Raw genomic sequence first — 16711 nt, forward strand, 5'->3', positions numbered from 1 at the left:
ATCTGATGGTTATTAAAAGACCTGCAATGGATCACTTCTTCAGATGGGCTGATAAACTTCCTTGTCCCTCTAATCGCTGTGGCCTTGCACTGATCCAGGCGGTCGAAGCCTGAATTCCTTTCTTTAAAACACAACAAACAGATGATTAAGGGGAAGGCAGATGCTGACCGAGATACTGCGCTCATGCAAATAAAGAGAACATTTATTCTGAGTCATCACCACGAACCTGTAAAAAAATACGCACGGACAAACAAATCCCTTGAACCAAGACCTCAGGCCTGACACACTCAAGGAAATAGGGTCCTCGGGGGTGGTGAATATCTGCGGTATTTTTCACCACTATAGACCATCAAGGTTATAGCGGGAAGTGAAACTGCTGAGAATGTGTAGAAAGGCATCGAGTGAGAAACATGACTTCTGCTATCAGGTAGACATGTCACTTTCTCTGTCTCTCCAGGAAGAGACATACCGACGCAGACAAGTTAGAAAGGATGTGACATCATATTTCACCAAAAAGACTGCTGCCAATAACGGACTGTATTTCCATTCTAACATTATTCTAACAGTCTCCAAGGAAAACACTTGTCCAGATTGAACTATTGCAAAATGATTTATGTGCACAACAGATGACGTACAGTTTGGACCCACAATCTGAATCCAAAAAGGAACTAGATCTGCCTTTTGTGCAGCAATTAACAACACAAAACGTTTTTTTCCTCATGCAGAACAATTTGATGGGACAAGAGGCTAAAAATAATTCATACAATTGCTGCTGCGCTTCTCTGTCACAGTAAGCAACCTACCGCATCAAGCTGCATTCACTGCCTGTCCCAACAAGGCCCAGGGGAGTCTGAGAGCATGAAATAAGTCCCCTGGGACGTCTCTACTCAGACACGGTGAAGCAGATTCCTTTAGGGACACCGTCAGTCTGGACAGATGTTTATGTTCAGAACAAATAAAATCCATTCTAGCCTGGCAGGCTGAGGTCCACAGTCCTGCGGGCTAACCAAGAAATAGAGTCTCAATTATTTCAGCATCGGTGCCATGTTTATTTTGCATGACCTCTCTCTTACCCTCTTACCCTGTCTACCCTGACAGAAAATACCCCTTGACAAACAGCTTTTCTGTGAGTGCCCTCTTTCCCACATCACTCCTGCAGTTTGTCCGCTGACACACAGGCCTTTAGAGACTAACAGCTTTTCATTCACTGGGGAAAACAATAAAGCCCTGACAGTCTCTTCATCTCAATTAAATACACAGCTCCTACAAAAGGCACTGCCCCAACCCGTGACTTCCCACAGACGCGCAGAGTATGAGCCTCTTATTTTAGTCTGCTGCATTTTTCCGCACGCTTTTTAAGAGTGGACGATAACTGATCCACCCCTATGAACACCCGCAGGGCACTGTGAGGAGTTTTGCCCATATGGTGCACATACACTCCCTGGCCAAAATAGCCCTTAATGGGAGAATAATTGTTCCCTGCTGTGCTGAAAAGGAAGAAACAGCTATTTTCACCTCCACGCCAGTGACCTATAACCACAGAATGCTTACCTGGCAAGTGAAGTTGGCAAGTGCCATCTTATTCGAGAGATGACATGAAAAGATTTCGAGTGCTTAAAAATCTTTAGTGTTGAACAACCGGTGGGTAAGTGGTCCTCCATAGTGACCTGCACTATTTGGAGGGGGAAATCAGACACCAAGCCTTGAAATAGAACTTTCAGTGTGGCCATTTAAAGGTGCATTACACCACATCTGCAAACAGCTCCCCTGTGCCTCAGAGAAAGCTCCTCAACATCATAACAACAACAATTTAAGTGGCACTCTGCAGAACAAGTACCTCCACCAAAATCCCAACAGTCCACTTACATTGAATCAAGCAATACCAAATTGCACACGCTCTTTTCAGCCGAAGTCTGGACTTTTTCCTGAAATTTGCCAGAGCGGCCGTATGTGGGAACGCAAATATCCAAGTCCATTGCTCTGGACATTTTTCAGGACTTTTCCTGCCAGCCCCCTAGTAAAGCGTCAACAGGAAAAATTTACAGTGTAGGTAAGTGAGAGTGTTAATCTTTTATCAAACAAATGATGGATGCAAAACCAAAAAACAAAAAGAATACAAATATCTCAGGAAGAAAAAAGAAGCCATAATGGTAGAGGACACCTATTAACTTGGAAAGACTGAAAGGCTTGATAGCCTTTCGTGTGCTGTAAACAAAAACACGTGATTTCTGTGTCCTGCCACCTGCATGGTCCACCCCTCATCTGGATGTTCCAGACATTTTCCTATTCTTATGAGCGTGTCTGACAAGTACGATCTCCTGCTGTGTTCTTTATGTGTGAAGGACAAACTGAAAAATTTCACCCAAATATGTCAGATTTTTTTTCTTCTTAATGCATTATTCCCTGGGAAAAAAAAACACCAATCCTGCAATTTTAAGAAAGTGATAAATATTGCAAGATCCATCCCTTCTCCATGCCAAATGTTACCGGGTTCTTTCTTGGCCCATGAACCATCCTTCCACCAGTTTTGTGGATATCTGTTTAGTACTTTTATGTATAATCCTCCTCACAAAGAAACAAACAAATGGACAGGGGTAAAAACATAACCTCCATGGCGCAGGTAAACATTCTGACCTCCCTCTGGCATCTGTTGTATTACTTATGGCACACACTCTCCACTGTCAAACAAACACTCAGTGTCGATGGGTCGAGTTTAAAGCTGACCTTTAACTCTCACTGTGAAATCCGAGCTGCGACTTGCAAAAGCTGGAACTTTATGGTCCTGTTATATCCAGGTATCTCCTAAGCAGCGTAAAAGCAGTGTTGAACCGCAACATAACAAAGAAAGTGGCGTTCACATTCTGCAGCTCTGGTAATTTTAATCACAGCTGCAGCATACCAAGACTCAGGAGGAAGAATCCAAGAGCCAAGTCTGTGATCCAAGACACATTCGGGCTGCTTCCTGTCTGGACCACCTGGAAGACAGCGTTGTTCCTTGCATCGAAGCAACATTTATCTCAAAATGAAGTTCAGAGGTTATTGTGTTGACGGGTCAAGTGAGGTCAGAGGAGAAGATGGAACTTTTCACTGGTAACTGATTGATTTCCTTGCCATTCTTCTCCAGCAGCTGGAGGGGCAAAGCCACTGACCTATGAATAGCCTGCATTTAAAACCTCACTGTGTCTCACTGGGGTGCTCATTAGAAAAAGACAATCAAGGCTCCTGGGGGCCAAGTATGGACACCATAGGAGGCTGGTGGAGAGAAAAGAGGAAATGGCAAAAATGATTCAGCTGCAGCATGGAAGTGAGTTTGTGGAAAAAAGTCTCATCCCCCTTAAAAAACGACAGGAAAAGAAAAAGCTCCAGCAGCTGATCAAAGTCCAGTCAACTGAGAGAGCAAAGACAAACACAAGTTATCTGAGTGAAACTCCTGCTCTCTCTCTGCAGGACCTGCAGCCCGCATGTCGGGAAACTAAATCAAAATACACCTAGCAATGAATCTATGAGGCATGGAGGTGCGTTTAAGTGCTTTAAATTTAAAAAAATTAAAAATAAAAAGTGTGGTGGTTTGATTGGTTTGTTTTCTTAGATGGAGAAGTTTGAGGCTAGTGGATAAAAAGCTACTGAACACACAGAGAGACGTTCGCTGTGTATAACCTCAGTGTCAGAGAGCCGCTCGGACATTTACCTGTTTTCACCGCTCACGTTCACTTAGCTAACTTTCGGTCAAAGCGCTCAGAGGAACTTCACGTACCGGGGATTCGCCGGAGTCTCCTCCTCGGGTCCTCGGCTGATAAAAACCGTTTTCTCCGTAGTTTTCTTGGTGTGAACCGTCACTTACTCCGTCACTTTCCTCATTTCACATGGTAGAAGCCGCTCACACACACAGACACACACAGAAACACACACACACACACACAGGTCTTGAAGCAGCTCGGACTGAAACTGAGCTGCTGCTCCAGGATGATGCTTCTGCTCACTGCTGCTGCTGCGTTCACGTCTCTGGGAAATATGGAAACGTCAAGTGGGTGGCAAGTGAACGCCACAGGGAGAAAGCGACAATCCTGTGATTCTGACTCATGTTAGCTGAAATATGTTAGTTTATCTTCTCCAACCACACATTCTGTGTGCTTTCTAAATGTTTTATTGTTATTATTATTATTTGCTCCCACTCCTGTACTAGTATTTACTTATTGTTGATACTGTAATCTTGGAGCAAGCTGGTACAAGAATTTCCTTTGGGATTGATAAAGTCATATCTTATCCTATCCTATTTTATCTTATCTGGACTTGTCTTGTCTTGTTTTGTCTTGTCTTATTTAATCAAAAATATAAACAAAGATGAAAATAACATTTGTATCTATCTGTTTTATTGCTGAGCCCTATGTTGGCTTATCTGGACTGGAAATGACAAAGAATACTTAATACAGATAGAGATCTTTATTGGGCTCTTTTATTTCTTTACTTTCTGTCTGATAATAACACCGGTTAAATAATGATTGTTGTTGGTATTAGATGTATTAAGTATAATTTACTACGACATTACTATTATTATCATTATTATTATTCGTAATAGTAGTAGTAGTAGTCCACTAGTCTGAAAAATTGTTCTTTACGAGGAGTAAATGAACGCAGCAAAGGAGCGCCTGTTTTTGACAGGCCAGTGTCATTTCAGAGAAAAACAGATGTGTTCCCGCAACAACATCTGGATCACACCGCCTGGCCGCTTACTCCAGTATAGTTTTATAGTTTTATTACAAACAAACAGAGAGCAGCTGATTATTTTTCACTATAAAAGTTTACTTTACTTCCATGTGTGTGCAAACCAGTGACAGGCCTGTGAAAGGACATAACAAACTGTCACCCTGACAATTACATTTATGAGGGTCAGCTCGGCAGAATGGTGGAGCTCACAATGGTTGGCTTCAGTGAATCAATTGGTGGGTGATAATTTATGTGCGGCTGATTACATAGAGAGGGGCGCCTTTACTTTGGGGTCTGTGCCCTCCTCCGGGAGATCATCCGCATGAGGCCTGTGTGTAGAAAGGAGCATTCAGAGGCGTAATGGACTGAACATGCTCCTGTAAGATGTGCAAGTGAGGTGTCTTGATGATCATAGTATTAGCAATCATAATCAAAGATATGTGATAGTGAACTAAATTAAGTTTGAGTAGCTTTAGGTAATTTGAAGTAGCTGCAAAGGCAGATGATTTGAATATTTAACCAAACAACATTGCCATCTGCTGGTGTAAATATGGTAATGCATGTGCCCTGTGTGTGGGCGGTGTCTTCCTGTCAGTGACACTCAAATTCTAATGTTAAAAGAAAATTGATTAAGTGATGGATTAATCAACAAATAAATAATTAAATAATTAAACAGTATCTGCAAAGTCAAAGGACGTTGTGATAAAAAAAATATCTGTATCAGGATTAAAATGTTGTTCTGTTGATTGACTACACTGGATCACAGGGGCTGTGAATTAAAGTTTTACATGTGTTAAAGCTGTTTTCTGGAATGAGCTCAACATGGTCTCTCCCTGTGTTGTTCGAGGCCACAGTTGAACCTGCAGCTGTGGTTTAGTCTAAATCCAGCAGCTGATTCCTGTAGAGGTCATCCAGTCATAATAAACCAACTACTTCACTTCTGTTACGATTACACAGAGTCACATCTTTTCTAATTTTCGTTCATTTGCTTTTTGTGCCAGACTAGAAGATTCCGGATTATCAGAGTGATTCATTAATCAGATCAGTTATGTGACCTCGCATGAATCAAACTCGCAACCAACAGACATACAGGAAAATTGGAGGTAATGTAGGTAATTGTTAATGTCAACAGAAAGTCTGTGTGTGTGTGAGAGAGAGAGAGAGAGGGTGGGTGTATGTAGACTACTGGAAGAGCTGCACTTGAAATTCCTGAAGTGTAGCCTCCAATAACAACAACAACCTGTACTTATGTGGCCTATGAGCTTGGATAATACCTGTGTGTTACTGTAAGTAAAAAAAGGGAACTGTCAATTGAGGGAGGCTGAAGATGAGCAAAAAAACTGAACAGTGTCATTGTTTGCTTCATTTGTGCAAAATTTGATCATGGAGTAGAAAACTTTAGCAAACAGGCTTTGTCTTATCTCTGTCTCTCTGTCTCACACAAAATGTGAAAACATCAGCTGTTTGAAACTAAACATGCTGAGCACAGAGTCATGGATCAGTTCTTGTTTCAAGTAGGTGTGCACATAATTTTTTGTGCACAGGTTTTTGTGTTTTGATTAGAAACATTAGAATCTCAGAGGTCACTGGAGAAGGAGCCGGGATGGTATGATAGGGGAGGTCTTATTTGATGACAACTGTCTGGGAGATAAGTGGAATTTGTTTGAGTTTAACAAAGAAAACACAATGAATCTTAGCTAGACTAAGTACTGTTTGAACTAAGTACTTCTTAAAATATATGATAAACCTTTGTGAGGCCACAAAGACAAACAGTATGACTAATATAGATAAGTAATAAGTCGTCCACTGATCACATGGTTAGACCCCTGACACCTCCAGTCTGTATTCCAAAGTGCTCATGGACAAGATACTGAAGCCTCAAATTGTTCCCTAATGGCTTAGCCAACAGTGTATTACAGAAAAAGTGCTGCGTGTATGAATGTGTTGAAATTGCATGTTGCAGCTGAACACCCCTCTCCTCACCCTCTCCTTCCAAACATGAAAAAGAACCTGTGGTAGCCTTTAATTGTCATAAAAACTCAAAAAGTGTTTAGTTTGTCCAGTCTGGAGTAATGTAAAAAACATGGCGGCCTCCGTGGAGAGGGTCCCCTCGATGTACAATTTAGATGAAATGAACTAGATGAAAACATCGTGAGGATTATTCTGCATTCATTTCTGCCAATAGTTCCCTTTCACCTAAACCTTACACAATGGACCTTTAGGTCAATTACAACTAAAAACCTCCAGAAATTTCTAATCCTTTAACAAGACAAGAAAAAAATGACCCTCCAGTACATTTTGAGTTATTATTTTTATTTAGTATAAACATCACAATGCTGCTAATGTTGCAGAGAATCATATCAGGTCCTATGTACAAACATTTGATAAAATGTTGAAAAATCAACAGGAAGGCAGCTGAATAAATGTCTCCATACGTGTTCAGCTTTTTCTAAAAACGCTTGAGAAATCAGACAAAAATAATCTTAATATAGCTTTCTCAAAAATCTAAGATTATGTACAATATTATGAATGAACTGCAGTTTAATCCAGTGTAACAGTGACGTATGAAATAGCAAAATAGGGGGTAAAGGTGATGCGGCAAGATTTCAGTTAATTGGAGAGATTATCATGTGACATAAATTCTGAAAAACGGTAAATAATCTGGTCTCTTAATTTAGAGTAGCAGACCAGCACGAACCTGCTGACAGTTCAGGTATGAAAACTGACTATTTTAAAAAGAGGTATTTATCACATCATGTCATAGAAGCAAGAGGACATTAAAATGAGAACCTAATTATGGACTGTATGAACTGTATGATATCCAGTGATAATCTAACTCCACACTGATAAAAATCCTTTTCCTTTAACCTGAGTACACACAGTTTTCAACAGGTCACTGCATTAAATACAAGCTAACAGACAAATCAGTAGACGTCACATTTCACCTTCTGTGTATATCACCCTTAAAAAAAACAAACATCCATCATACGGACGAAATAAAAACGATCCCCTCCAGCATTCAAATTGAGTCGACGGATATCCTCTCCTCTGTCATCAGTCTGAGTCTGTTCAGTGTATGATGGGGCATCTGCAACCAGCGTCATACACCACCGGGACGGGGGTCAAAGGTGAGGGCTGAGGATCAGATGGGCTTGGTGGTGGTGTTGTAGACCAGGCGCTCTCGGTCCTCTATTGAGGAGACTGGGGCGGTGTTGACGGGGACGCGGTGGTGCTGTGCAGACTTCTTCTTTCCCTTTATGAAGCAGTACAACAGGATGCCCAGTAGGATGATGATAGCCAGACCCAGGAGGGCAGCTGCTGCAATAATACCTGTTGAATTAAAAAGTGTACATTTAAAAAATCATCAAAGCAAATTCCACTTTGACAAACTTGAGCTGGAAGTGGAATGAAGTTTGGACGACATTACTGAACAGCTTGTACCCAGTAGAAGTTAAAGAGTTAAAAAGTTGGAGGTAGAAAGTAAATAAAAACTGAAGGTGGTATACCTGTCTGGTTGTCAGAAGTCTGCTTTTCAAACTCCGCCTTTCTTGCAAATACGTCCTTTTCTGAAATAGAAATAAATAATATATTTTCGTGAGTTTTTTGCAGAACACCACATGTAAAAAAAGCATAAAAATAATTCATTGAACTGCACTCAACCATTGAGGGAAATTGACAATAAGGTATACATTTTTTGGCCACATTGGGGAAGCAGAAACAAGTTGATATGGTAAACTTGTTAAGATGCGTATTTCTACATCTCAAGTCCAGTATTCACCCTTTGGCTCTATTTTGTTCTCCCCCAGCTGGTGAGGGAAATATCAGGCTCAGCTAAAATCTTAAAGTTCAGCAATGTGTTGTCAACTTTGTCTTGTTGTGCTGAAAAACATCAGTGATAAAACCAGTGAGTCTGAGTCATGAAAGATTAAAAGGGTACTATATACTCAATAGAGCTACAAGCAACTCCATTCCCAGTGCATGTATTAATATGATCCATTATAAATAGGGCCTATAAAAACATTGATTAAAGCAGCTTCAGTGTTAATAATTCACTGCATTTGCACATGCCAAACAATTTACCCCCATCTTCACATGCATTATAAAATGTTGTAGTTCATGTCTAAAAAAGCTTGATTGAACTCCTTGTGTGCTGTTTAACAATAAAACTATTTGAGAAATAACTTGAGGTGGTAGAAAATGTTGGAATAAAAAAAAAAAGGAAATTTGACAGTTTGGAGAGGATTGGGGAAAAAGGTGCCATCTTCATGTGCCTTCATGTGAGGCGGCTCTTGGTGGACATAGGGTTTTAATTTACCAGCATACAAATATTGGTGTAAAATACCTTAATAACAACCCACCTGTAACACCATTGCAAACTTTCCGGCAGGACTCCTCAGTATCAAATCTGTTCTCATTCCCCTGGCAGCCGCCATAGTTGAAGCGGAAGCATTCCTTTTGGAGGGGGTTGTAGTACCATTTAGTGAGACCGTCCCTGCAGCTTCCTGTGTGGGGAGGCTCCGTGCATCGCACTGTGAACGACGATAAAATGAGATTGTATGCAGCGCTAACAACTGACAGGAGCGTCTTTAATCTATTCAAATTTTAAGAATGAATTTAAAATGTGAAATGTTCAAATCACCTTTTTGCTCATCCACTGGAATCTGGAGCAGAATCCGAAACTTGTTGTCCACTAGAAGCACACAGGACACAGTGAGAGTTAAAATCTCATTTTTTCTACATTTCTAATTCTCTGAGTCTAGTCTAGTTTGCAAAGTCGCTGCTTACAGTCCTCGCACTTCTGCTCATCTGAGCTGTCACTGCATTGTGGTATTGAGTCACACTCGAGGCCTGGGTCCAAGCAGCAGCCGCTAGCACAGGTGAATTGCTCTGTTGTGCAGGGATCACCACATTTTTCTCCTGTGGCACACAAACAGCAGGAAATGTCAATGGCACTGCACCAGAGCCGTCGCTTTGAAGTGGCAACAATCAATATTTTTATCACAGCAACGCACCAATTGATGTCTTTTAACTGCCTGGTCCAAAGAGACCTGATGATAAGCATCACTTGAACCAAGAGATTTTCATCCTGTGCTTTCTACTTGTTTAAAAAAGATGATGCGACAAATCTGAATTCACTTACCCTTAGGTGCGGGGATCGGTAGACCTCTACCGGATACAGCACTTTTCTCTGAAAGAGAAAACAGCAAATGAGTTTAAAATTCAATGATACATGCACATTGATACAGCACTTTACCTTTTCCCATAATCCCATTATCATCACATCATACTGCAACAAACAAAAGCCAGATCAAAGAAGATATAGATACCTGAGCCAGTGCAGGCTTTGCTACACTCATCCTCGGACAAATAGTTGTTGAGATTCTCCCTGCAGCCTCCGAAGACGAAGCCCTCACACTTCTCTGAGGCGGCGTTGTAATGCCATCGGGGGAAAGAACCGCGGCATGGTCCTATCTTCTTTGGGGCCATGCATTGCACTGGTGAGACACAGAATAAAGGATTAGAGAAGCTGCTTCTGCTTCCTGAAAATCTGCCAAAATAATTTGATTATTATATAAAATAAAATAAAAAGGTAATTATATAAAAATAAAATAATATATGAATACTGTTTCAGATGTTAAAACAAAATTACTTTTAAAAGATATTAAAATGTTTAAATTCTCTATCCATGTTTTGTTTTTCCCACGAGCAATAGGCTATTAATGGAGTAATGTAATGTGTTATAATTTCTAAAATAGTAATTTTATAGATACAAGCCCAGGTAACTATACGTTACCATGGCCGATCTCTCGCACCTCTCACCCACACTTGCACCTGTCTTGGGATAGGCCTCGCTTGTAGGCTATTTAAATAGTTTTCTTCAGGGTGATTAGGAGGTGTTTGACGTGTGTTTGTGTGTGTGTGGTTGACAGTATGAGCAATTCAGTATTAATGTATTTCTGCACTGCTTTTATTTCACACAGAGCTCTGCTGTTAGGTCTGAAGTTATTTTGCCCTTGTGTTACTCTGTCTGTTCACTTTAAAGAAAACATTAAATTGTGCTGTGGTTCCTGTGTTAAACACGTCAACAAGTGCTCCCTGCACTGTGGAGCTTCCTGCGTGTTCCATGTGCTTTCAGTTCAGTCCTGAATGTTCCATATTTCTCATCAAAATAAACGTCTGAGAATGCATTATTTGGCCTCTGTATTGTTTATTGGTTTGGAGGAAGGCCACAAACATTTTTGAGATTTTCAAGTGGGCCCTGAATTGGAAAAGGTTGGGAACCCCTGTACTGGACCAATTTCCATGAAATTGTTTGAGTGTTTTTCCAGATCAGATGGCAGATCCAGGAATTTGTTTTACTTTTTTTATCATTGTGAAATAGGGTGTTTAGCAACATTTTGGTTGAATAATTCACAGAGCTTGATGAAAATAATAAGCCGTGTTTTCAGTTTGTGTTGCAACAAACTCTGTCCAGTGAAATGTGTAATTGCCCCAACACTAACTTATTGCTCCCTGATGTTAATCTGATTCTAAAAGTTGTCAGCTAACTAGTTTTCCTCAGAAATTCCCTAAAATACAAATTTAAAATGCACCAAATATCCTCACTGGACACTTAACAATGTACCACAAATCCAAAACTCCAGTCTGACTAACATTACCAGTTCTGTCTCATATCCGACACCTTCAATGAGAAATTATTTTGCACCTTGTCTCAACTTCCTATTCTTTGTGTCTGTCTCACGAGCTAGCAGACACATAATTATACATGTTTTCCTGTATAGATAAATGCAAACGAGCAGAAACAATATGTGATTCAGCAGAGAGGTTATAGAGGTAGCACAGTAATTTGTCTGTATAGTTGGCTGATGATTCATGCTGTGTGCCCATGTAAAGTTACACATATCACACGGCAACACAACAACTGTAAGCTGCTCTTTTCATCACCAAGTTCTCACATTACTATCACAGACTGTCATTTATGAATGAGTTTATTCAAACCGTTAATTATTGTGGAGTAAATGTGGCAGCGCTGACATGTGAACATCGTCACAGCCGTTCTCACCCATGAAGTACATTCCAACACCAATAAGGACAAAGGCTGTTAATGGGTAACTGAAACACTGAAAGCTTAAAAGTCTTTCATTGTCCCTCAGTCAACCAGAAACCAACAGTTACAAACTTGAGCTTAAGAAAGTGCTTTTAAAAAGGATGAAACTTTAAGACTTTCAATCACTTTTAATCAATACTAAGAGAATCTCCATGTGACTGGCGTTCTCTTGTTTGCGTAACTCAAGCTGAAACCAGACGGACAGGTTTTGTTGGGTCGGGGGTGGAGAGTGGGACAGCAGCAGGGGAGAAGTGAGAGAGAAAAAAAACCCCCCACACAACGCAAGCTTTGCTTTCTGTAGAAACTCCAAATATAAAACGTGCCCACAGACATACATTGTGGCTTTCTGCCTTCTGTGAGAAAAGGAAGTAAAAGTGCAGACTGCTTACGTGGTGTCGCACCAAACAAGAAAATAAAAAATTGCTTCCTTGACAAAGAAACACTCAGTTCTGTAATTCAGCCTTTTTTTTCTGTCAACTAAAGTCCGAACCAGGTTAATCTTCTTATAAAAGAAGCTCTAATCTCTCCATCACATTCATCTGCTGTTTCGACATTCAGGCCGCAGGAATTAGGTGAACTTGCCTCGACAGGTTTGATGACAACTACCATGGAACGGCTCATGTGACAAAAAAGCACAATAACTTCAGGGAAACTGATGTGATCAGTGTCCTCTTCCAACTAAATCCTTTTGTAAAAAAAAGATTTGAAATAACACACTATTTCAAGTGTTAAGAGGAGAACATGAGGATTTTAGAAAGTTTTTAAAGAAATCTAAGAAACATAGAGAATTATCTTACCTATGGCACTAAACACAAAGTGGGTGACCTTGAATAAACAAACAGAAATTCCAAGTAATACAGTGGAGCGATGACTCATGTTTAATACTGAAACTCCACTGTCATAAACTTAACTTTGAGTCTATGTTTGCAGAGAAACAAATTTTACTAAAGCATCCAACTCTCATATGAGATTTTATCTACAACCTGGGATTTGCATTGTTAGAGTGAGTTAATGTCACATTACTCGTCCTGGTCGACAAGATCGAAGCTTTCTATGCATTGAAAGAAAAATTTGGAAAACAGATGAATGAATATACTCAGATGGTGTTTCTATCAGCCCAGATACTCACGATCAGACTGCTCAGGAGTAAGGACCAGAACAGTGACCTTGGTTGAGTCAGATTGGCCGATAGTGTCCGTGACGGTCAGCTGGAACTTGTAAACTCCAGATGTCAGATTGGACACGATGATCTGGTCATCAAAGTCGGTTTTCTACAAGGAATCAAAGGGGACAGTGTTGCAGAATTACTCCTGGTCCAAACTGGACTGTAGCAAGTCTGGCCTTTTACTGTTTCAGGTCACTCACCTGAAAGACCGCGTGAGGATACCCAGTCAGCAGTAGCCACTGGTAGGACACAATCCCCTTGTCATCTTTGCTCTCTATGCCGTTCAGTGTCACACTGTCCTGAGGTTGCACCACAAGGTCCAGGCCTCCGTTGGCCACTGGTGGACGGTCTGATTCATCTGGGGTGACACAATTGGATCACTGTACATCACATATAGACAAGCTCTATGATAACTTACACACACACAATTAGGAGTTGTTTGCAGACACAAGGTTGCAACACACAAAGAGGTAGAAACAGAAACCTGAACCACTACACCAGGGGCCTGGCGTGTGTGAACATGCTGAAATGAGGGCTGTTGCCCCAAATCTGTGGCCTGAGAACAAAACGCTTAATCACAGACCATGGAAAGACATGAAGATTGATTATTAGTAGACACTGACAACAATGACAAAGGATCTGAGCCAACACGATTAAATTAAGTGGTATGCCGAAATAGTCCTTAGGAAAACTTTAACTTAACTTTACAGATAATGACTACATACAGTGTCAAATTTTCACCTGTGACACATAACACACTGTTGAAAGGAATGATTGAAATAGAATCCACAATGGTTAAAAGGGTTCCCTCCTGACAAACCGACATGCATCAACGTGGATGTGTTTGGAAGTGTTTGTGTTGCTTGGAACAGTTTGGATTCTTACTTGGAGGAGTATCCATTTCCAGATAGCTCTCATACACCGAGTCCAGGATGTAGTTGGTGTATCCCTTCTTTCTGACGAAGCGACAAGCGTATTTCTTCTTGTAGAGGCAGTCAAACAGAAAGCAGGAGTTCACTAAACCTTCCTCGTCTCCTCTCTGCATGAAGGCGACATTGCACCTCGGCTCTTTGCAGCAGGCGGCCACACAGTCCCTGTATCGGTCCAGCTTCGGCGACAAAAGGAACGTGGCTCCGTCTTTCACGGACTCGTCTGTGTCGAGGACGAAATCCTCTTTGCCGGCCTTGAATCTGGGGAAACACTCATCTCCGGACTCCTGCGCTCCGGCGCAGCGCAGCAGCAGCGCGGAGAGCAGGAGCGCACACGCTCCCAGGTGTCCTGTGTGCACCCGAACCATTGTGTAAATAGTCCTGTCTGTGTTTTCCAATCGCAAGGATCACCTGGAACTAGTATTAATATAACTTCTAACAAGTCGACTTCTCCGTGGAGTGTTTAGGCCGCAGACGGAAAAACAACACTTCTCCTCTCGACCAACAACCTTCAAGTAAAGAAGACGTGAAAGCGTCTCCTGACTTCCTGAGCAGTGATCGGTTAAGTCCCTCCAAACCGAGCTGACACTCAACAGCCCCTGAAACTGTCCCAGGACGATCCTCTGGTTTAATGTCGACAAAAACCTAAACCACCGACGACATCAGCCCAGGTGACTCACCTGAGAGATACAGGAAGTGAAATTCCACTCCTGACATGCCACTCCCTTATTACACCGAGACTGACTGAGACTTCACAGTCGACAGCTTCAGTGTCAGTGTGTTCACCTCATTGTTAAAACACATACTTTGCATAGGCTACAGTCATAAGAAGGGAATGTGTCCTTTCACACAGCTTTTTACCTTATACTTTATCATATTTCTACTATGGCCGTTGTGATGGATTCCCCCAGAAAGAAGTAACCCTGTACTAACAAAGTCTAAACACAATGTAGAGTAAAATCAGAATCAGGATCTGGTTTTATTTACAAGCAGATTTACACATACAAGGAATTTGCTGTGGTGGGTTTGTGCAATTATAAATATATAAATAAGAAACAAAAAATAAATAAAAATACAATAATCAAATAAACAACACTCCAAGCAAATGCAAAAATACTATAAGCAGAACGGATTGTGCAGTATGTTCTGTTATCCTTAGTTGTAAAGTGTCACAGTCACAGGCAGGGATAATAATATAATAAGACAAAGATGTAACAGCTACTTGCTTTTTACTTATTTATATTTTATTTACTTTCAAGCAAATAGCACCAACATTTTCTAAAAAGACTATGATGCATGTGAAACACTATGATAACAAGGTTAAAAAAAACAAAGTAAAAGTAAAAAGGCAGCTTAAAAGCTAGTGGAAAACTGAATTACCTGTAATCAGACAACATGAGAAGTTGGTTATTGCTGTTGTTATTGGGAATAATACGCAAATGAAACAACATTCACCTATCTCGTTTATACGTCTATATATCATTTGCTAGCTTTAATCCAGAAGGTGGCAGTGTAATCCCACCATCAAGTAAGAAATAATCTTCAGGGTGAACAAAGTATGACTCATACTTGTGGTATATCGTATATATGTATAGCATGATATAGGATCATTAACACAAGATATCACTGAAATCCTAAAAAACACAATGTTGTTGTGACAGGACGAGATACTGAGTTGATTAAGCAATCACGTTACAGTCATGACGTCACATATGAATCAGCAACGTGGGGAGGGGCAGGAAGTGGTGGCTCTGATTATGAAATCAGGATAAATTGTTGTTGTTATTAAGAGTGAATCACATTTCAATATAAATTTCGGCAGGTGATGGTTGCTTTGGGGGAAATGAGAGAAGTAACCAGATATTGATATCTTCACTCAACATTATAAACAAACCACCAGACGTCTAATTCATCCTCTGCTTCTGTTTTCCATTCCTCTGTACTAGAATGAGTCACCCAGCCAGGTCTGAGGTGAGAAGGCCCAGCGCACTGCTCCAGTCCACGTCCCACGTTTCAGACAAGCCAATGTGGCGGAACCAAGTAGCCTCGGACTAGATGAATGAATTTGTTTGCCTGGAAAGGTGAGCTGCTGGAGCCACTCAATAATTCAGTGTTTGTAACAGACGGTGCATCAGTGGGTGAACACGCGCAGCTACGGCTGATTGATAGTCCCTGCCAAAACAAAAAGCCGAACCCCATCATTCATATCGTAATAAGATCTGTGGAAACTCTGCGGCCTGTTGTCTCTGCTGTCTCACCTGTGGAAAAAAAATTGGCACTGGGATGCAGAACTATGAATTTCTGACCTTGGGTTATGTGCCACTGTTGATGTTTGACTTCACAAACAGCTTCAAGACTTTAATTTGACTTTTTATACAGCCATAAACAGTGCTCTCCTAGTCATCCATTATGGATGGGTGCGTAACAGAGGACGCCAATTTGACTTCAAGGCTTATTAAACGCACACCTGATAATGGCTGTTATAAAGGGACGCAGCGGCTATCACACTAGAGGAACCCTGGCTCACCTGTCAGGGGGACCCAGCCATTGTTGGAAGTGTTTGCAAACACAAGAGCCGTGTGCATATGAAACCCTGTTCAGTTTGTCAGCAGATATATACTAAAGACACTTTATTCAGTGAAAAAAAAAACAAATATATGGCTGGTGTGTTGGTATGTAGAGTTTTCTGATGATATATATGTCTTTAGATCACATAACTTGGGTGAAAAGAAGAAAAAGACAAATGCCAGCCGGAGTTATAACCATATTGCAGTGGTTACCCTCTAACCCTTTCTCCACTTTTTA

General features: G+C 41.0%; 2 protein-coding genes across 5 annotated transcripts in view; both read right to left on the reverse strand.

Annotated features, from left to right (window-relative positions):
- LOC109627891 (pleckstrin homology domain-containing family G member 3-like) overlaps nt 1–3992 on the reverse strand; it is a 33572-nt gene extending 29580 nt beyond the window's left edge. For 2 of the 4 annotated variants that reach the window (XM_069536009.1, XM_069536007.1), the window contains exon 1: nt 3755–3992. Coding sequence is in view for 1 of the 4 variants with exons in the window: in XM_069536006.1 (XP_069392107.1) it covers nt 1552–1661 (110 nt within the window). In the remaining 3 variants the exon portion in view is untranslated. Of the gene's footprint in view, nt 1–1551; nt 1684–3688 lie in introns of those variants that run through there. The other 2 variants (XM_069536008.1, XM_069536006.1) reach the window with 2 other exon arrangements.
- Nucleotides 3993–7000: 3008 nt separating this feature from the next.
- Nucleotides 7001–14710, reverse strand: spint1a (serine peptidase inhibitor, Kunitz type 1 a). The gene is made up of 10 exons (XM_020085203.2): nt 13863–14710; nt 13178–13335; nt 12942–13083; nt 10032–10199; nt 9845–9892; nt 9490–9621; nt 9344–9394; nt 9063–9233; nt 8211–8270; nt 7001–8034 (listed from the first exon to the last, which is right to left on the reverse strand). Exons 1-10 carry the CDS (start codon nt 14272–14274, stop codon nt 7847–7849), a joined length of 1530 nt encoding a protein of 509 aa, XP_019940762.1. The 5' UTR covers nt 14275–14710; the 3' UTR covers nt 7001–7846.
- Between the last annotated feature and the right edge of the window lie 2001 nt (nt 14711–16711).

This window comes from Paralichthys olivaceus, chromosome 12 (genome assembly GCF_024713975.1).
Source record: "Paralichthys olivaceus isolate ysfri-2021 chromosome 12, ASM2471397v2, whole genome shotgun sequence".
NCBI classification, from domain to species: Eukaryota; Metazoa; Chordata; class Actinopteri; order Pleuronectiformes; family Paralichthyidae; genus Paralichthys; species Paralichthys olivaceus.

Bases quoted from the DNA above. Each gene is read 5' to 3' on its own strand.
- spint1a (XM_020085203.2), bottom strand. From the start codon at position 14,274: ATGGTTCGGGTGCACACAGGACACCTGGGAGCGTGTGCGCTCCTGCTC. The intron at 13,336-13,862 runs GTAAGAATCCAA...GTGTCACCCCAG, and splicing joins GGAAATGGATACTCCTCCAA to ATGAATCAGACCGTCCACCA. The intron at 13,084-13,177 runs GTGAGTGACCTG...GATTCCTTGTAG, and splicing joins ATCCTCACGCGGTCTTTCAG to AAAACCGACTTTGATGACCA.